General features: G+C 28.9%; 3 protein-coding genes across 7 annotated transcripts in view; 2 read left to right on the forward strand and 1 right to left on the reverse strand.

The window, feature by feature from the left end:
• The window catches only part of LOC128386512 (B-cell receptor CD22-like), a 52,133-nt gene extending 40,621 nt beyond the window's left edge, over positions 1–11,512 (reverse strand). For all 5 annotated transcript variants that reach the window (XR_008324902.1, XM_053345551.1, XM_053345550.1 and 2 more), the window contains exons 1-5: positions 10,957–11,512; positions 8,885–9,220; positions 5,785–5,898; positions 2,171–2,377; positions 1,841–2,006 (exon numbers count right to left, since the gene is read on the reverse strand). Coding sequence is in view for 4 of the 5 variants with exons in the window: in XM_053345551.1 (XP_053201526.1) it covers positions 1,841–2,006; positions 2,171–2,377; positions 5,785–5,898; positions 8,885–9,220; positions 10,957–11,077 (944 nt within the window). In the remaining variant the exon portion in view is untranslated. The remainder of the gene's footprint in view (positions 1–1,840; positions 2,007–2,170; positions 2,378–5,784; positions 5,899–8,884; positions 9,221–10,956) is intronic.
• A 2,081-nt stretch (positions 11,513–13,593) lies between these two features.
• Positions 13,594–18,370, forward strand: LOC128386481 (uncharacterized). The gene is given in 15 exon segments (XM_053345516.1): positions 13,594–13,889; positions 14,010–14,077; positions 14,221–14,378; positions 14,470–14,516; positions 14,606–14,665; positions 14,749–14,866; positions 15,062–15,126; positions 15,204–15,350; positions 15,437–15,505; positions 15,586–16,101; positions 16,104–17,034; positions 17,105–17,260; positions 17,350–17,544; positions 17,659–17,834; positions 17,955–18,370. Coding segments are annotated over 15 exon segments (2,853 nt in total). The 5' UTR covers positions 13,594–13,811; the 3' UTR covers positions 18,024–18,370.
• A 2,067-nt stretch (positions 18,371–20,437) lies between these two features.
• Positions 20,438–21,876, forward strand: LOC128386479 (uncharacterized). Its single transcript, XM_053345515.1, has 3 exons — positions 20,438–20,837; positions 20,933–21,024; positions 21,493–21,876. The coding sequence occupies exons 1-3, from the start codon at positions 20,739–20,741 to the stop codon at positions 21,677–21,679; spliced, it is 378 nt and encodes a 125-aa protein (XP_053201490.1). The 5' UTR covers positions 20,438–20,738; the 3' UTR covers positions 21,680–21,876.
• Positions 21,877–22,154: the final 278 nt, after the last annotated feature.

The following is a 22,154-nucleotide window of genomic DNA, read 5'->3' on the forward strand; positions in this document are numbered from 1 at the left end:
TAACATTAATTTAACTTTCTCTATCTTCAAGGTTTAACTCTTGGTGCTTGTTATCATGTTATCAGAATCAGAATCAGAATGATGATGATGATGATTATTCATTTTTTTTTTGAATGACAATGTTTAATATTAACTTGAAATGTTACAATTTGAGGTTATCATTCATCAGAATTATTAGCTTCTCATCCTAGCCCATCAGCAGGATAAAGAATCATTATTGTTAACGGAATCATTATCATCATCATGAAAAATGATAAAGCTCAATTTGCTTCTAGATTCATGTATAAATACACCAAAAGGAGAGATGAAATTTTCACTCTTGGATGGTAAAATATGATAGGAAAATCATTTTAAAATATTATCCAACGTTCAACATGAGAGTATCATCATTATCATGAACATCATCATTATCAGGGAATGATTATTTCTCATTTCTATTCAATTATATGAACAAAATCATTGAGAAAATAGTTGAAACCCTCACAAGCTTATTAGAGTTTATCGGTTCATGATAATAGAAAATGTTATTTATTTCAGGTGATAATAGATTCTCATTAAAAATCTCGATAACATTAAAATATTTCAGGGGGAAGATTTTTTCCAATAGATAATAGCATTGATTTTCTATTACATTTAGATTGTTACTCTTTCATTGTTTCTAATAATTTATCTTCGTTTTCAAGAGAGATCGAGGAGAGAGAGAGAGAGAGATGTAAAGTAAATATAAGGAGAAAAGAAATTCTGATTAAGAATTCTTGAATTACTGAATCGATTGACTCTGATGGAATAAAAAATGATTACGATATAATAATAGTACGTCGGGTCAAACAAATGAGTCGAAATGAATTCCTATTCCTTTATACATCATTTAGAGTGTCAATCAGCTATTCAGTTCAGTTCAATGCATGATAAACTCATGTAACTTTCCTTGTCTCTCTCTCTCTCCTTTTTCAGTTAATGGGATAACATTAATAGTCTCATGATTACAGGAATATAATGGATACTTTTTTTTATCTCTTTCCACTGTCAATCTAAATTCTTGACTCACAATTTTCTACCATTAACAGTGATTACTGTCCCATAGAAAACCAAGTAAAAAAGTTTTTGTCTCGAGAACTTCAATTTTCACCATTATATCAACGTAACTCTGATTGAAAATTAACGTACTAATCATTATTATCATTATTGTTTCCAACAGATTGAAAATTGATTGTTAACCTATCATGATATTAATGAGGTAATGTTGTCCTCGACTATTGTATCATTAGTAAAGGTGAATTTGTATTCACCATGAAAATGGAAACGGAAGAAAAGTTTATTGTTCAAATGAAAATGAGTTAATTATCTTCTTTCATGAACTACTAGTATATTTTATATTAGAAAGAAAGATTTAGAGAGAGAGAATGATCGAATAAATGAGAGACTTGATTAGAATATTTAATGAATAATCGGATTCTGATTCCATTATGAATACTCAATAGAAGGTCAAGATTCTCATTATCACCATGTTTCTTATTTTGTCCAGAAGAAAATCAATGTTAACAGTTAATTAGCCATCGATTGTGTTAATTATTTTTTAATAGCATTTTTCTTCCAAGAGACCACACCAAAGAGAGACTAATGGACACGTACTCTTTAGTGATCATTTGAATATCTTCGGAACTTTTTTTTCTTCTGATGGTCATTTTTGGGTTAGAAAATGAGCCAACCTTGAATTTCATTATTCGTAGTTATCATCTCATCGTCAGTTTTATGTCAATAAGTCGTAGGAAAATTCATTCAGCCAGCAACCAATTGAACATTTATTTGTTCATAATTGGGAATTAAGACTCAAACTTACGTTCCAATTCTGGGTACATTGTCATCATCATTATCTTCCTCGTCTTCGATGAACCATGTTAGGTTGGCCTGGGGCTTGGATCCAAATGATTGACATGTTATCAGCTCAATGTCACCAACGAGAAAGTTTTGCTTATAAAAGTGTATCGATGTGTTCAATGGTGCCACTAGAGTTCATTAGAGTAAGAAATTTACATAGCAATCAATGAATGAATCTTGAATAGTTCGGACTGAACATTCAACACTAAATATCTTCGAATCTATTGTTTACACAAATTTCTCTCCTTCTAATTCTGAATTTTACATGTTCTTTCATGATAAAGATACTCACAATTGAGCTGAATAGTTATCTCTGTAACCAGAACTGGAAAAAAGTCTTTTAAATTGGCAACACATTTTATTTGACTTTTATCATATTTCCGTTCCAAAAAGAGTTCTAGTCGAGTATAAGTTTCCTCTTTCATTTCATCGTAACGAGATTCACTTGATTTTATTGGAACATCACCAATGTACCATTCGAGATATGGAAGAGGTTGACCTGAAATAGAATATAAATAGAAAAAGAATAGGAACAAATTCAATTATACAGAAAATTCTTATTTCCATAAGATGTTATGATAACAGGAAGGAGAAAATGTTGACTTGGTGGTTTTCTTATTTCACCATAACCAGAACACTAACATGACAATATCTCTATTTATGAATATGAAGTTCATGGATAATGTTCAGGAACAAAAGGTAAAAATGTTAATCATGATAAAAGTTTCTAGATGATTTTATTTGACGAAAGAAGAAAAAAACTCTGAAATAATCAAAATAAGAATTGTATATTCACACTATTCAGCATTCAGTTCATCATTTTTCCATGAAATTTTCTCTGAACTCTCCATGAACTTATATAATAAACAATACTGTTTTGTTTTTCTCTCATAAGAAAAAGACAAAGAAATTATTATTATTATTATTAAAGTTGTTTACATCTCGATCAATTGATGATCTTCAGCATAATAAGTTTACAATAAAAAGAAAGTCAAGAATGAAGATGAAAGATGATGACAATAATGAAGATGAAGAGCTAAAGATGATTCTGTCAAGGAAAATGCTCTCCAGATTACCAACCATTCATCACAATTGAATAAAAGTTTTTCGCTTTTTGCTTGGTCAAATTGACCATACAAATAAGAAAATGAAAAGAAACAATTTAAGATAATTTCCTGATCATTCAACTTGACCAGAGATTGGACAGAAATTGTTATCATCAACATTCAACTCAGATGGAAACCAAAATAATCCAACAATTTAATCAATTAAAATCAACTTGATTCTTACAATTAACGTGTTCAGATTAGAATACATATCGAACAACAATGAAAAACTGTTACGAACTTTACAATTGTGAACATTTTATATTCTAATCAAATTACCAAGAGATAAATTTAGTTGATGGTAATTAATTCTGGCAACAATGAGCATGGAAATGAATGAATTATCTTTTCTCAAATTCGATTGATTGCCAATCAATTTAGATTCAAGGATAACTTGAATAGTGAGAATTCAAATTTGTTTTTTTGTTTTCGAAAATTGTTCTCATGGAAAGTTGAATATTCAACTTGTTTTGCTCTGGATAAAATCCAATAGAAAGATTGATAATAATTAATCATAGTTCTTGGAATCTGAATAATCTTTCATGTTACTATTAAATAATGACAGTTAATCTATGATAATGGATTGAGAATATTTTTTGATATAAAGAAGAAGAAATTTTTCCAATGTAATCATATTGAAAGTTACACTTTACTTTTGCTTGTTTCTCTGGTAAAACTCATACATTGACATGTAAATCTAATTGTATCTCATTCATTTACCAAGGAGTGAAAATATTATCATGAATAGAAAGTTTGTCTTGTAAAAAATTGATAAACAAAGATTTACAGAACTCTCAGAATTTTTAAGATTCTCTTGCATGCAAAGTTCATTTTCTTCGGGTCAAAAATTCAGTATTAAAAGGGAGAGAGAGAGAGAGAGAGATGTTTGGAAGAAAATATGATTTTCCAAGAGAAGAAGAGAAAAATGTCTAAAGTCCATTTGGAGATAACATTTTACTTCTCAGATCACGAATATCATTCAGAACTTTTTGCTTGTTCGTTCTCATCTTTTTCTCTCATACATTCATCTACCTTTGTCTAAACTTGTTAATCTTAAATCAAAATCATAAGACTAACATTATCATCTCTCCATTCTCATCATCCTCATGACCCATGATGATCATCATTCTCTTATGATTAGATGAAACTTGATTGAAAATTCAGTTCAGATAACAACCGGAATATCATAATAATAACATGTATATACTTTCATGTAATTTACCCTCAAGCTGAAACCCATTTAGTGGTAGGCACGCAAAAGTTTAACTGATCATCATTACAACAATGTTACTATCATATAATATAATTCATATTATCTTCAATATATATCTCTCTGTCTCTATCTATCTCTATGTGATTATTATTATCATATTCTCATAAACAATTAAGTTAGAAAAAAAATATCAAAATTATCTCTCATGTAATCAAAGTTTATCAACTTCCATGATAGTTCATGATTGACAAGTTAACATTTTATATCTTAAAAGTAAACATCTAATTATTGATAAATGAATAAGATAATGATAGTAACATTGTAAACAAATTAGTTTATCATTCAATGTATCATAATGATAAAAAAATTACAACAGGAAATTTAATTATTACTATCACTTTAATGTATTTTCAAGGACAGAATATCATTAACTTTCATTGATATTAAAAGTTTGATAAATGATAACCATTAAAGGGAAACGGAAGTGATGAGTAAAATTAAAACAGAAACAAAAAGCTAAGGTTAAGATTAGATTGACTATCTGTCCAGATAATGTTATCCAAGTTGATTGATTTGAAAAAAAAAGTAGAATAGAAGAAGAAAAAATTCATCATCATGAATAACAAGATAATGTTCATGATAAGATAATCAACACATTAATCTAGTCCATTTATCAAGTTAAATATTCTGTTGTTAGATGGACAATTTCAATTGATTTGATGATGAGAGGATCAGGGAAAAGTTTGGAATTGAGTTGAAAACAATTTGGTAAATTGGTTTGATGATTTAATAGATTGAATTATCTCAATTGAAATTAAATTATAATCTTCTCATTGTTTTGACCATTGAATGTTAATGATGGTAATGGTTTCGATGATAAACAAATTGCTTGTGACATACAATACGAATTTCGTCTAATTGCTATTTTATCAGAATCAAATGCTCATGGGAAATTCAGGATATTCAGTAGTTGATTGAATAATGATGAATTAAAATTAATTCTGTTTGAATATATTCAGAATGATTCTGTGGTCACTAAGGTTTTTTCCTATTCTCTCTCTCTCTCTCTCTCTCTCTCTCTTCATCATTATACTTCTTGTTATCGATGGTCAGCTAATTGTCTCAACATTTCAACGAAAACAAGATAATTTAATTCACTGTGAATTAGGGGACATGGTGACAAAATAGAGGGGGAGAGAGAGAAAAAAAAACTGACCATCCAACCAACTTAAGGAAATAAAAATACTGATATAATAACAGATTCTTCATGATGGTCAGTTACTGAGTCTTTCCTGGGAACACAGAGAATGGGTCGAACTGATAACTCCATTGAGAATACAGTTTCATTCCCAATTCAGCATTATTTCAACTTGAATGATTTAGATAATACATTTTCATCACTTCGATAAAGTTTCGTTGGAAATGTTATACAGTTATATTTATATGGAAATTGTAATGAAAAAATAATCATAAACTACTACTAATCAACAATCAAATATGATTATCATTCAATTGTCTAGTGAGTAATCAAAAGTGATATCTTGATAATGGGTAACAATCAAGCTAATTAGTTAATGATTAACTTACCTTTATAAGCTCGGCAGGATAAGATTAATGTTGAATTTTCATTATAAGGACCAACTTTATCGGATAAGATTTTACCAGAATTCATTTCCTCTATCACTAGATTTTTGGGTGGCACTTTGAATGGTATTAAAAGAATTAGAAAAACAGTTGAATCAAATTAGGAGCAATCAAATTTAATCTTAATTAACTTCAATTAAGATATTGTTAGATTGTAACCAAATGTTGAAAGTATTACAAACAATTTACCATGTTAACACATTGGCTGATTGATCATTTGACCATTTATATCAACTTTAATTTTTGTCAGTTTAACTTGATTGATTACATTAAATTAAGTGGGTATTCAGAAATGATTGAATGTAATCAAGATCATCATAATCAACATGATTATCCTAAATGAACAGTCAAATAATTCATCAGTTGTAAACCAAATACTCTGTGTGTCAATTTAATATAATGAATGAAACATTTGAATGAAGGCAAAAACTAAACCACAACTTTAACCATGAATACTTATCAATATTAATAATAATTATTATCATGATAACTCATTGATAGCAGATAATCAGATAACATGGAGAGAGAGAGAGGATAAAATTTAGTATCATGAACAAAAAAAACTAATAAACTTTTTTTTCCAAACAAGAGGTTGATTATTATGATTACAATTAACATTAGTATTTGATGTCCCGTCTATTTATTATTAAAAGTATATTATCATTATCATTCTGTGTATTATAAGTATTATAACATTAATCGTGATGATGATTATGGTTACATGGATTGATTTTGTGTTGGAAATGATGATAATATTACAAAATGGAAAGAGAACTTTTTTTTTATGTTGCAAATTCTATTTTTCGAACGTGATTTCATGGGATCATGATTATATCTGACTGAGAAAGAAAGAGAAAAAGAGAGAGAGAGAGAGATGATCGAAAAGAGTGAAAATGATTTCTGATGGATATTTTTCCCTCTCAAGGTTCTTGTGGTGATCAGTATAAAACTAACAGAAAATTTATCATCTTCAGTTTCTTTGGTAACTATTGGTCAAGAAAGGTTAGAGTTCTGGTCAGTTATTTTTTCGTTCATTCTTTTCCAAGAACTTACCGGACAATCATGAATGGATATCAACACTTTTCGGTTATACTTAGAACTTTCAATGAGCTTATTATTCATCTAACGATTCGAAATCTTAATGAATTTATGAATAAGATCAATACCAAAAGAATATAATATCAAATATTGTTCCAAGTTCTGTTGGTAATAATATTGAGACTTCAATTTGTGAGGAAAAGTTATCACAAAGTGTAACTGATAATAATTTGAATAAGATTCATCTTCAGGTTGATTGAATTGGAATAGACAATTTTCATGATTGATTGGCTTACTTTCATCACGATAATCATCCAATTCTATTCATTGATTCACAGATTCTTGAGCTTGATAATCTTTATATTAGACTTTTTAACACCGAATCCACTAATTCAATAATACCAATAAATCCTTTCATATTATCCTTTTGCCAATCAATGGATTGATAATCGATAAACAAATAAAAAAAAAGGTAAAGAAGGAGAGGCAAAATCTTATTCACAAAATGATCACATTGACGAAGATGATGATAAATAATCATCACCATAATCGTCATCATCATAATGATTATCTTAATGAGATGAGATGGTCAAGGTAAAAATTTAGGGTCCAGTGAATGATAAGAGGATCTAAACAGCAAATTTCATCAACAGATTTCCTTTTCCTATCCTAATACTTTCATGGTGAAAAACAGAAGCATTCACCTGAAAATAATGTCTCATCATCAGTATAAATATAAATCTCACTATTGATTCATTGATAATGTTCATTTTCATTGGGGGAGAAACATATAATCTATTATCATGAGAAACTTACAGAATAACAACAAAAAAAAACAAGCCCATGGTTGAATGTTCATTTTATTGGTTATAAAAAGTTCTTCACCTCTTGTAACAATCATCATCATTTGTAACCAAATTGATAATCTATTAATAATAGTTAACCATTAATATCGTTATTAAGGTCAATGTGTTAAATATAATTACATTATCTTGAAAGCTCATTGGATTATCTCATGAAATAATGAGTTATATCAATAATTGAAACAGGAATATTAAAAGAGAGCTGAGAAAAATTATTATTAATGATAAGTAAATTTATCTAACCAAATAGGTAATACCAAGTGAATGGGCATCTAATTATATTCAAGGTGTGGACAGGGAGTTGAAAAATAATATGATAACTTCAACATGAATGAAGGGAAAAGTATAATATGAAAATCAGGGTGAAAAATGAATGAAACAAGATGATTATCTTATTATTAAAACGGATATAATAATAAGATGATCTCTCTCTCTCTCTCTCTCTCTCTCTCTCTCTGGGCATTAGATTAAAACGATTTCCTGGAAATTTGATTCTTTTCAAAGAGATAAATATTTTTACCTTTGTAATAACATCCGAATGAGATAATATTATTTTTCTGTAATTTCGTTCAAGAGAAATTATCATTTTTCAATCTTTTCTGTTTTGTTATTCAAGTATTTTCTTTTTTTTCTGTGTGTTAAGTATCAATTTCATGGGCACGAGAATGAAATATGATTACCATGATCACCATGTATCCATTGATTTATATTAATATGTTTTCCTTATTTTTGATAAGATTGGAAATCCGAGTTAGTTAGTTAGTTAGTTAGTTGTTTCCACTGGGCTTTCATTCAGAGATTGGCCAAGATTAATTGTATTAATCTACATATCGTATTGGTTAATTGTTCAAATGTCTATGAAATTTAATCGATGACACCAATATTATGGTTGAGTGAATATTATAATTATCCATCAAGATTACAATTATAATCAAATTGAACGATAATAATACTAATTGTGTTTACTGATGACTCTTTACCTAAAGTTACACATTGAGTTAACTAAATCAAAATCAGGCTAAACAATTAACTCACAAGTGTCATAACAATCAATCAATCAGCTTTTTAACATTTATATTAACATGATAATTTTGTTTTCATATTTATCATCTTAATTGTTACAATTGATTGGAAATATTTACCTTGAATTTGTAGACGATTAAGTGTATAACGTGTTCGTGAATTTTTAAAATCAACTCGACAAGTATAATTACCACCATCATCCTCGATTGTTGGATTAATTATTAATTGTGATTGATTGATATCATATTCAACTCGACCAGTATACTTATCACTTGAGATTACGTGTCCAGCGGAGGCCAATGAACGGTTTCGAGCATCGATCGTGTAAAAAGGTGGACCAGTGGCATCGTGTTTACGATACCATAAGATTAGGGTGACCGAATCGTTCGAGGCCAAATCGTATTTACAATTTAATCGACTTTTGGTTCCATTTAAGGCCTGAAGAGGAACAATATCTAATAAGTGTAGAAAAAGAAAAAGTTTTCAATTGTAAACAACAATTAACAATTAACTCTCGCCATCTTAATTTAACTCTAATGTAGATAATTCTAATTGTAAATATAATTAACTATTTTTTTTTTCTCTCTCCCCTCATTAAACATTTCATTTGGAATGATATAAATAAATATCATCTTCAGGCAATAATATCAAATTGATTGAAGTTTAAACCAAGAAAATAAAGGATGAGCATGATGATAAATAGACAGTTGATAATTTAAAACTTTGATTATAATTTGAAACTTAATAGCCTCAGGCAATTTGAAATAAGAAACTTGCTCTTTGTAAACATTAGGAAACTTTTTACTTGGCTTAACTTCATTGAGATTTAAATAAATAATTTAATCATCGGCTTAATTGTAGACATAACTTTTAAATTGATTGTTTTGTCGTCTTACATTTGACCTTAACCTTTAACTTTCTAAGAGACAATTAACTAATTGTTTACTTTTATTTGGTAATCATATTTAGATTTGTCTATCTAACCCTACAAATCACAACAACAATCAATTGTTGATTACTTTTGTTGATTGTTGATTTTGTAATCATTTTGGTTGATAATTAAAATACCAATTGATTTGAATAAATTTCATTTCAATGATCATCTCTTAATTATTTGGATGCTAATTGTTAACAAATCAATCATTAGACAATTATGATTATAAATTTGTAACCGCACCTTAATGGTTAATTGGTTTTGGTTAATTGTTGGATCAAGATTATTAAAATAATTAATCAATTGTCGCTCAGATCATCTGATCATGATAATAATCATTATGTCTCAATTTATTTAATCAACAAGACTATTAATCAACAATCAAGTAATATAATCATAACCTTAAACTAATCTAAATGTCATCCATCTTAATTGTAATTGACTCAATTGTCTTATCAAATTAAACCTTAATTGTTACTCTTAACTGATTAGTGTGTATTATTTATATTGTTTGGTCAGTTTTAGATTTAATTGTTAAATTAAATTGCTCTCAATAGGATGTAACCTCTAATTTTGTTTTTCTCTCATTTTTTTTAATGATCAAAGTTTTTTACTTTTTGATTACAATCTAAATCACTGTTTGTCACGCAATTTAATAAATTATTACCTCGAGAGTAACAATCAACTGATTATCATTGATTGTTACTCTAAATCCGTTTCCTCTGTTAATTTAAACAATTGAAATTAACTCTGATTCCTTTACAGTGATTACAATTTAATCATTTTTATATCAACTTTCTTATGATTCTCATGATTAATTAACAATCAAGAACAATCATTTGAATCATTTAATTAATTTATTGCAAATTATTTCAATTCTCATCATGTAAAGTCAATTGGTAAGCGATTTGTGTTGACAATTAGTGAAAATTTCATATGGGAAAATCAATTGATATAATTAATTAATTGTAATCCAAGATGGTTAAAAATATAATTAATTACTTTATGAAAAATAATGCAAATTATTGGTTTACAATTAGCTGAGAAAGATTAACAATTAGCTAATTGTTGTTGTTGTTGTTGTTGTTTCTGTGATGAATGTTGTTAAAATTTTCACTAATTGCTGGGAAAATTAATCTTATTGCTTATTAATTTGACACTAATTTAACATTAAGCTAAATTATTGAAATTGTCAATAGTTTAATAAGCATTTTGTTAAATTATTTCAATCAGTTAATTTAGTTAATATTTATTTACCTTGATTATTAGATGACAATTTATTGGAAGTGTTAACTGTTGGTATGATTGTTAATGTTAATTGTATTGTAAGGTAACAATTAATTAACCAAATAGAGTTGATAAATTGTTGAAATTTCATCTCAACGTTATGATTAAACAAAATTAACAGGTAATCAAGTTACTGGAAACACATTTAGTTAACTAATTAACTAATTGGCACAATTGGTGATGAGGAAAAAAGTTTTACCCAAACAATTAAATCACTAATCCAGAATTTGAGTTAATCCAAGTAAATAATTGGAAATCACAATCAAGATAAATGTTGATTCTTATTAGATGATAATCGTGATATTGAGCAATTAATCAAGAAAAAATAATGATGATAAAAAAACGGAACAATACAAATTAAATTCACAATTAATTAAATCACCGTTACTTCATATTGGCTCAATTTTAAATCACTTTTTTTCAAACAATTTAAATCCATTAAGCTAATTGGAATCAGCACACTGAGAAATTAATATTGTCTTTATTATCGAAAGTTAATCATGAAGATGATGATGATGATGATGATAATGATGAGGATAGAATAGAAATGAAAAGTGAGGAGTAAAAATGAGAGAGAAAAAAAAATTCTATTCGACATCGACTCTCTCATCTTTTCGAGCGCCATCTATACACAACAATTAGCGAATGTATTTTAATGATTAAGAAAATTTTCTCATTGTTATTTACTCTGTTCCTTCCTGTTGATTATAACAATTAAACCATCACAATCTAATTGCTTTGAGAAATTAGTTGTTACTTGAAATTGGAATCAATCTCAATGTAAATCGAAACCTTTCTAATTGTAATCCGAGTAATTTAATTGTTTCTTATTATACTAGTAAATGATAAAATTTTTTTTTCTTCTACAAGAAAATGGGTTTTTAATTGTTATCATTAAGTTTCATCAAGAATAAATAACAACAATTAAGGAATAAATTTAAAATTCGTATCAAGTGAAGGTTGTATTAATATTTACGATCACAGTGGACGAGAATTTCCTGCCAACAATCAATTCCTTGTTCCAAAGATATTATTTAATTTGATTCATTCCGATTAAGAATGTTAATTATCATGATTATTGAAATTAATTCCAAATTTGCAAAGTTAATTGATTATTGAATTAGTTGATTTTGGATAGAAAAATTTTTTCTTTACTTCTTTTCCATTAGAATAACTTTTATCCTTTTGATCACAATTGTTGTTCCAATAGACTTTGATACTTATCTACCTTGAGAAAAGTTAACTATTAATCACGAAAATGTTTAAATAATTAATCATAATGATTAAATAATTGTTGAGATGAAGATATTTAATAACGAGTTAAATGTTTTCTTATTATTTGCTCAATAGATGTCGCTACATATATAATGTTAACTCTATGGAGTTTCAGGTGGCGCCATCTGTTGGTCAAAAATGATACCAAATGGGAACATTAAAATTGAGATGAAAAAAAGTTGATGATTAAATTAATTGGGAATGAAAATTAAGATTGTGAATTAATTTCATCGTAATAATTAACTGGTCCATAGTGATATTTTCCTTGATTCTCCAAAGGATTTAAATATGGATTAGTGTTATAAGAACCATGAATGATTGTTGGTTGTGATGAAAAGGGTATTGATTTAATTAGATTGTTATGATTATTGTTAATTGGATAATTTTTATATTCTTCTTCCAATGATGATGATGATGATAATCCAATTAAGTTGATTAATGGGCCATTTGAGATTCGTTTACCATGTCCACCAAGACAAGAGTGTCCATATTGTTGGCAACTTCCTCGAAGAGTATTCAAATTAATATCATCACCTTTATTGTGATGATTACGATTCTTTGGATCTGAACAATTAACTAAACAATTATAAACTAATAACCAAAAGAAACCGACTCGGACAATTAAAGACATGACAAAAAATCAATTTGAACACAAACAATTTACCGAATAGAAAACAGAATTAAAACTTTTCTTCTTCACTAATTACAATTAATCCAAACAGTTAACAAATTGGTGGAAATTTAGATTTACTTTCAACTGATTTATCACAATTTATGAATCAAACTGATTTCTAATTGTCTTTGTACCAAAGTTTTTATACTTTGTCCATAATTAGGTTAACCAATTTGACATCATGCAAATTAACAATCAAGACACACAGACAATTGATCATCTCAGAGTTTCAATCAATGAAAAGACAACAAATTATAAATGATAACCAATCAACCATTATCTTGATTACAATCAGCCAATTTCCATATTGTTGTTGATCAATTAACTTAAATGACCAACAATCAGTAGTAATAAAGTTAATTGATTTCAAAGAGAGGAAAAAAAAAGTTCAAAAGTCTTGACATTCAGTTTTCCCAAAATACACAATACGGAAAAGAATTCAAATTCACCAAAATCAAATCAAGATCCAAAAATTAGATAAATTTAAATCCCAAACTGTAATAGAAACAAAAAAAACTCAAAATTCTCAATTAAATTAATTAAAAATTTTTCTTTTTTTAAAAATTTAAATTTTGCGCTGAAAATTCGCAAAACACTAAACCGTTGCCATCTAATGGTTGTCATGGTTACCAGAGTTTCTTTTCTTTTTTGTATTTTCTGGTGTGGACTTTGTTTTCCCTTTGTGTTTGATTGTCTGGTTTTTTTTTAAATTAATTGTCTGTTGATTGTTATTGTCTTTTTTATTAACTCATAATTAGTTGATTATTATCCTTCCTTGTCCTTTACCTTTTTTACCAAACAATAAAGGTTACCATTTTGTTGTTAATCTTGTTTTAACAATTTGTTTTTGCTAATTCTCACTCAATCAATCTAAGGGATGGCTAATTTTGCCAAGAAGCTTGATCTGGATAATCATGTTCTCAACTACCGAGCTCGTCTTAAAAGTGATTATGATGTAAGTAACCTAATTAATATTCTCGTATTGACATTTGTAATGTCTACTTTGTTAAATTATCCACTGAATTTGTTGTAATTTTCCACCTTCTTTCTTTGTCTCTCTCTTTCTCTTTTTCAGCGTAAATTAAGGGCAAAAAATTTCGCTAAACTGTATTACCTCAACAAAGAGTATTCAAAGGCTCTAAGGTAACTCATTCATCGTCATAATGGCGGGACTTTTCTTTTCTTTATTCTTTTCGCTTTTTCTTTTGTATATAATAGTTGCCATTTTTTATTTGTTCTTATTTACTTGTATCACTTTTTAATTGGTCCATTTTGTTTTACTTTAGGTATTTGACTGAATTTATGAGTGTTAAAAATGATTGTCCAGCAGCTTATAAACTGCAAGGAAGAATCCAGGAAGCATTACTTGAACGGGAAAATGCGATTCAATCTTACATGAAGAGTTTAGAACTTGATCAATCACAATCTGATCTATTTGAAAAAAGTAACCCTTATTTTGATCATTTATTTCCGTTTTCCATTTTTTTCCTCCATATTTAGTATCTAATTCAATTGTCTCTTCTCTCATTGTTTAGTCATGGAGCTGATTCCTCACACAAATCTTGAGCCTGATAAAGTCAAGGTAAGAATATCATCAATTTTATTATTATTATTTATGTTTTATTTTGTATTATTAATTTCATGTCTTTTTTGTTTACTCTTTGCTTTTAGTTGTGGACGGAAAGACTTCAATTGGCCAGAAAAGACAGTGACCTTCTTGAAAAGATAAAGGTAAACCTCTTGTTTGTTTTCTCGAATTCGAATCTCTTTATATTCATTTTATATCTTTTATATATTTTTCCTCGCTCTTTCAGATTTGTTCACCATGTTCTCCTCCTGGAAACATAACCTTGGATATTCTCAATAATTCTATCAACGATCCTGTTACACCAATTTCTGTTAAAAATCCTGATCTCAACTTGACTGATCGAAGTAAGAATTGAAATTGCTTACATTTTTTTGCTCTGACAATTTACCATGTGATGTCATGTGACTTGTAACACTTCCGTTCAACTATACCAGCCAATTTTAAATTGATTTCTACACTTATTTTAGTTGAATTTAATTATTCTACACAAGTTATAGATGTTTTTTTCTTAACCATTTTGTTTCATTCTCTCTTTCCAGGTGACGATATTCACTCTACTCCAAAATCAGGTCGTTTTGCCTCTCCAAAAGCTTTATCGCCTTACGTAAGTTTCAACATGGAGATTAACCAATTATTTATTATTGTTTATTATTAATCTTCTTATTGTTTAATCTTCCATAGGCTACTAAAGTTAATTTTGAAAAAATAGAAAAGGAGTTAATCATCTTGTCTCAGGCTCAAGAAGGTATTTGTTCAAAAGTGGGTAAGCTTCAAACGGATGTCACCAAGAGTTCATCTGAGATAATTGATGCAATCAAAAGCTTACAGGTAATTTCCAGAATCAATAATTAATACCTAGGAAATTTTCTCAATATTTTTGTCTGTATTTTTTTTCTTCTTCAATCAATCTATAGAAAAGTCTTGAGAAATTCAACCTTGCTGCTTTCTCTGGTGAGCTGGAGAAAAATTTAACTGATATTAAGGTAATTTCGAATCCTTTTAGCTTCTATCTTGTCTATCATTGTTTAGTTAAACTTATCTAATCCTTTTATTAATTTTTCAGGTTACTGTTAATAAACATACTGATATGATGGATAAAGTTATGAAATCACAAGTGAATCTTGAAGATGCCATCTATGAATTTACTGAATCTTATGGGGATACTCAAGGAGATGGTGGTGCTACACAAAATGATGAAAATAAACCAGTATCAGAATACTCAGAATATACTTCTGACTCTTACCCTACAGCTCATAATCCATACATTTCTGGTCCACCCGATCAAACATTCGCAGTTGATTCTGTGTTTAACCCTAAATCAACCGGTGTATTTTCAAGACTCGGCCAATCTCCAGGTTCTGGTTTCATGTTCCAACCAGCTCCCAATCCATCCATGCCTGGCCCATCATATGTTCCTATTTCACCTCCCGCTGTTGAACAAAGTCTTCCCCCTAGATCACTAGAGTCACAATTTTTCAAACTCCCAATCAATATGCTACTGGTAAAACCAGTATTCCAGCAACAGTCCCACCATTTGGAACTATACCCATGGTTGCAACTTCAGGTCTCATTGGAACTCTCCCTGTAACCACCCAGACCTCTTTCCCAACAAGTGTTGCTGCCGATAGTATGAAAAAAACAGCACCAAATGAGCCAACTAAACCGTTATCCGAATTATGGAAACCAAAGGGTTGGGAATGTAACGCATGTTACACACGTAATGACGCTAATTCTAAACAATGTGCTGCCTGTGAGACTCTAGCTCCTGGAGCGTCACCAGTTAGTAAACCTACAGGAACATTTAATTTTGGTATTCCCATGGGGATTGGAACAAAAGTTGATGAAACTCCAAATTTTTCATTCTCATTGCCCGTTAAAAGTCAATTTGATTTGGCCATTGATTCATCTTCAAAAGATCTTCCCAGAAATGTTTCCAACATCAGTGCCGCCGATACCTCGTTTAGTTCAAGCAACACAAGCTCTAACAAATCTTCCGATTTCTCATTTAAATTGGAACCATCATCAAATACTACCAGTGGACCACCAAGCTTCCCACTGTTTACCTCTGGTTCACCCTTTAATACCTCTTCTTTTGGTAATACTAATAAATCTCCAACAAGTCAACCATCAATATTTGGAAATACTAAGTCAGAGTCTAATAAAGAAGGTCAAAGTGGAATATCTTTCTTTGGTAACATGAATTCAACCTCACCATTTACATTTAACAACAGTGGTCTTCAAACTGATGTCGGTAAAGCTCCAGTTAAAGAAACCTTTATGGGAGATTTTAATAGGAAAGATACCGATCTCGAAATTGTTTACGTTAAAGAACCTAAGTCTCAACAAGCAGTAGAATTAGCGAAAAAATATAAGTTACCACTTAATTTCTATGATTACGAAAATGTAAAACCCTGTCCTGGTTGTCGTGGATGTGATGAAGATACTCCCAAAGAAAAACCCGCTGATCCAAAGACATCACAACCATTTGAATCTTCAGCAGATTCTGGATCAAGTAAATAATTAGTTTATTTATTCATCTCATGATATAATAGTATTGACATGACTCTCTCACTCTCCCTTAGATCTCTTTGCTGCAGCCATCGCAACTTACGGAGCCCCTCAAACCAATTGGGAAACCGGTAAATCTAATTGGAGTGCCATCACTACACCTGCTCCTGTATTCCAGAGAACTAGTAAAGGAGGAGATGAAGAAGAAAACTTTGCCACTGGTGAAGACGGTGAGTTGATCAAGTTTCAAAAATCTCTGTGTACAATCAATAATAATAATAATAATAATAATAATAATTGTTTACATGTTTTCCATTAGCTGGAGGCTCTGAAAATGCTGTATTCAAGCTTCCAACCATCCAAATGCCAGACATTATTGAAGTGAAGACCGGTGAAGAAGATGAGCAGCCTCAATTCACATCGAGAGCTAAAATTTTCTTATTCAGTGACAAAGATAAAGAGTGGAAAGAACGAGGTGTTGGTGATTTTAAAATCTTAAAAAATCCAACCAACAGTAAGTTACATTTAAAGAAAATAATTAATCCTCGTGCATATAAGTATAGAAGTACTTGCTTTTTTTTGCTTATTAATCATTTTCATGTTAAATTTATTTCATTTCTAACATTAGATTCATACAGAATGCTCCTTAGAAGAGATAAAGTATTGAAGATTGCCTGTAATCAGCGGATTTCATCCGGTATCAAGTTTGAAACAATGGAAAATTCAGAAAATGCCTTAACTTGGGCTGGTGTTGATTATTCCGAAGAACCAGAAAAACCTGGTAAATTTTGCATTAAATTCAAGGTAAGATTTTCAACCATCCATATTTTCCGTTATTATTTTCTTTTCCGTTTCCGTTAATTGCTCAATTGAATTCTAACAATTTTCTCTCACTCTTTCTTCCTTTTTTTTCCTCCTCTTCAGAATAAAGATATCGCAAACGAATTTCATAGCAAGGTTGAAGATATCAAGTCAAAATTATCCACAAACTAAGTGATGCAACTTTCCATCAGATTACATCAAGTTTTAATATTTTTCCAATCAATCCACATGATCATTGGGAATTTTGAATAAACAATTGATCAATGAGAGGATAACAATAGCCACAGGAATCAGTTTTAATTGTCATTGGGCTAAGAAAAAAATCACAAAATGAAAAGCAAAGTACATTTTGATGATGATATTCATTCATTCATTGAATTAACAAAAAAATCGTTTGCACTATCAAACCATTTAAATGTAAAAGGTAAAACAACATACAACTTGTGATTATTATCAGTGTATCATGATTATAATCAACTCTCTTTAATAATAAAAAAAAATCAATCATCTCAGGAAAATGAGTTTTTTTTGTTATACACATTGAATGAATCAAATTTTACTGATAATGATCAGTTATCATCATTCAATTGATTTAAATTTCTATCAATGGTTTGATCTTTCAATTGTAAAAAAAAACTTAATATTCATTGAATTCTCTATGTGTGTAAAAGTCTGATGACGCTGATGAAGTTGGATGATAACTGGATTTTTGAGACTCAATGATTATCTATTGTTTGCATAACTAATTAATTAGTAGTTAACATAATCGTTATCATGATGATGATGATGATGATCCTCTTACACAGAGGAATCATGATCATAAGAGATGACAAAATTTACCCGACGGTCAAGAATTAGAAGTGGTTTCAAGTTTCACTTTGGATTAGTCAACAATGTCGATTATCATGAATTATCACCGGAAACAAAGTCCACTTAAACTCGAGAAAGTGATGAAATGATGACAAATTGATGATGAGGATGGAGAAGCAAAAAAAAACAATTAATCAATTTCTTTTCTTAGTTGTTATTATATAAAATTACTGATCTAAGGGTAAATGGTTAAAAATTAAGATGAAGATTAACTTAAATTGGATGGAGAGAGAAAGACATACACAACAATTATCTACTTGTTCAAATTGATGATAATTAATTAATCAATTAGATTTAATTGCATACAATCAGTCGGCTTAGATTGTAACTACAAACTGGCAAGTAAATTATGTAATCTTGAAATACTTTAACTCTGATTTTCAAGGTCAATTAGAAAAATATTTATATTGATTATTGGTATTGATCCAATTGCTTGGAACAATACAAAACTAAATCAACTAATTGTTTAATATTGAAACAATTATTAGTTGATGAGAGCAAAATAATTAATAGAGAAAAAAAAAGGAAACTAAATTAAAGTTTCAATTGGAAAAGTAAAATAAAAAAAATAGATTATTAAATCAGGAAATTGTTGACGTGACTTTAGTCAACAAATGATCAGATTTAATGATTAAAAGTTTTGATTAACATTATAATTAGCGTAGTAATCAGTTAATCGTTAGTTTGATTAAAGGGATAACCCCCTGGAGGATAATCGTAAACCAGTCTGATTAAGATTAAGGTGTTGACCTTCTTAAAAATTATTGATTATTAATAATAATCATCATCTCAATAAGATAAGTAATAATAATTACTTCATGATGAGTCAATCAATTAATTAGATTTTGATTATGACCTAGTCTGTTGATTGACAATAAGTCTATATAAAACCTTCAGAAATTCAATGAAATTGAATGAGAAAAATAAAGAAACAAAAAAATGAAAAAATTTCCAAATAAAATCAATGAACGTATCAATAGTAAAACTAATATAACAATAACAGGATTAAGGGATAATAATTGATGATGAGGATGAGGATAAAAACGATTTCATTGAGATGATGAAATGTTAACGTCTTATGACCATAAAGAAAAATGCCAATTAGAACCAGGGTCAAATTAGAGAATCAAATTATCGTTATTAGTTGATTACTCTTGTTTCTCACAAAATTAGCAATACTTTGAATTCTTTCACATCCTTTCTCATTGCAGAGCATCATCATCATTCATCTTCCTCCTCATCCTCATCCTCATCATCACATCTCTCTCTCTCTCTCTCTCTCTCTCTCTCTCTCTCTCTCTTGCTCTTCCTTCATTAACCATTAATTATCAAATTGATGATGAAATTGATAATAACAACTTTCACCTGTATCATGAACTAGTTAAATTATATAATTCCAATGATAATATTATTAGTAAACAACCAACGAAAATAAAAACTAACAATTAAAATGAAACAAAATTTCACTATTTCAGTGTGAATATTATTCAATTGTTTTACTAGAAAAGTTATCGTTCTCATGATAGTCGGTGATTCAAATGATTTACCATGAAATCAAATGAAATACAATTGAAAAGTACAGATAATTATAATAATAATAGTAATCATTACGTGGTTATCATTAAGGCGGAACCTAATTAACAATTTAACGGAGTCTCCCAAACTTGTTTATATTGGAAAATAATATATAAGAAAAAAAAAACTTTATCAAGTTTCATTCAATCTAAATTCATCTATTGAAACAACAACAGTTACAATTAAATCATAGAATCACAATTAATCAATTCAACAATTTTGTTAACAGTAAAGTTTTTTTTTCCGTTTGTGACAAATCAAAAATCGAGAATCGATCAACAATTTTGATTATTTTTTCTTTAATTTCTATTCCTACATCGATAATAGTTTTCACTCTTGTTGAGGATTTAATTGTTATTCAATCCAATTGAATAAAAACAAAAACTCTTGGTGTTGTTATCCGATAATCTGAACTGAACAATCGTAATTTATAATCAAGATATGGAACTAAATTTAAAGTTTTACTCATTGTGCTCTATTCTCTGTGTTATCCTAATCATTTCATCATCTTCATCACAATTAATTGAATCAACTACATCGGTGAGTTAAATTATCATTTCAATTGAATGAATAAATTAACTGTGTTCATACTAATTAATTTACTATTTGGTATCAAAATCTAAAAACCTCATTAGGCCTCAAGTGAAGTAACTATTTGTACCTATTCACAAGCCTGTGGTTGGATCGTTTATGAACAAGATAAACCCAAAATGATGCTCAAAAACTTGTAAGTATTTAATGTTAATCCAATTGATTTAAATCCAATAACAAGAAGAAGAGAAAAGATTTCTCTTAATCTCTCAACAAAAGAAGCTAAAAATTTTCCCTTTCACCTAAAGAATCAAGTTTACAGTTAAGTTATAAGGCTGATGATAGTTAATTAGTTATTTAGTCAGTCATTGATCTAAATGATTAGATTAGATAATAATCACTCCTGGAGAGTTAATAATCACAATCGACACAGAAAAGAAAATAATATCACGAGACTTTATCACATTAGCACCAATTCCAATGGAAAAGTGAATCGTTAATCTTAAGCAGGGAAACTTTTTCCGTAAAGATAAATGAATCAAGATTTTCCAAAGGAATTTGATTCTCTCTTATTATTTTTCCCTTCTTTTCCTGTAACTAGAATTGCACCTAATGAACTAATTGGAACTTTTTCTCTCTCCGTCTCTCTTTCTCTCTTTCTCAGTTGTACATGTAGAAATGGTGACCATTGTGTAAAGACTTACCATGAGTCCAGTAATCGAGCCGATGTCTACAATTGCCGTTCATCGGAAGAAAGTACGGGAAAAGAACGCTGGCCAACATCGAAATTCCCGTCGACAAGTCCGGGAAGTCTTAAATTCAGAGATGCAGGTCGATTACCGATTCGATAAAAATATCAACCTGACCATAAATAATCACCATTCATTGATCATCAATCTCTCAATTAATCCTAATACCGATCATCATTTTATTATAAATACATTATAATATATATATACTATTAATATTATTCTGGTCAATTGATTTAATCGATTGACAATTAACTTAATCCTTAATTATTCCAAACGTAAATACCAAAAAAAAACAACCACAATAAGAAACAGAGAAACTTATATATATATAAATTCAGCCAAAGAATTTATCATGTTAATCATGAGAGTATCAAATTTGTATTATCGTAACTAATCAACTGATTAACATGAATCATTCTTGACTATTGAAACATGAAAGAAACAATTGAATTAATCTTCCCCGCCCTATGAATGATAGTATTTATTATTATCAGCCAATCATAATCATCTCAATTCTTGATTATTATCATTATAATTACTATTAATGAACCAGTGAAACTTTAATTCATTGAAA

The sequence above is a fragment of the Panonychus citri genome, unplaced genomic scaffold (genome assembly GCF_014898815.1).
Source record: "Panonychus citri isolate SS breed McGregor unplaced genomic scaffold, ASM1489881v1 Contig00072, whole genome shotgun sequence".
NCBI classification, from domain to species: Eukaryota; Metazoa; Arthropoda; class Arachnida; order Trombidiformes; family Tetranychidae; genus Panonychus; species Panonychus citri.

Bases quoted from the DNA above. Each gene is read 5' to 3' on its own strand.
- LOC128386479 (XM_053345515.1), top strand. From the start codon at position 20,739: ATGGAACTAAATTTAAAGTTTTACTCATTGTGCTCTATTCTCTGTGTT. The intron at 20,838-20,932 runs GTGAGTTAAATT...AAACCTCATTAG, and splicing joins TAATTGAATCAACTACATCG to GCCTCAAGTGAAGTAACTAT. The intron at 21,025-21,492 runs GTAAGTATTTAA...TCTCTTTCTCAG, and splicing joins AAAATGATGCTCAAAAACTT to TTGTACATGTAGAAATGGTG.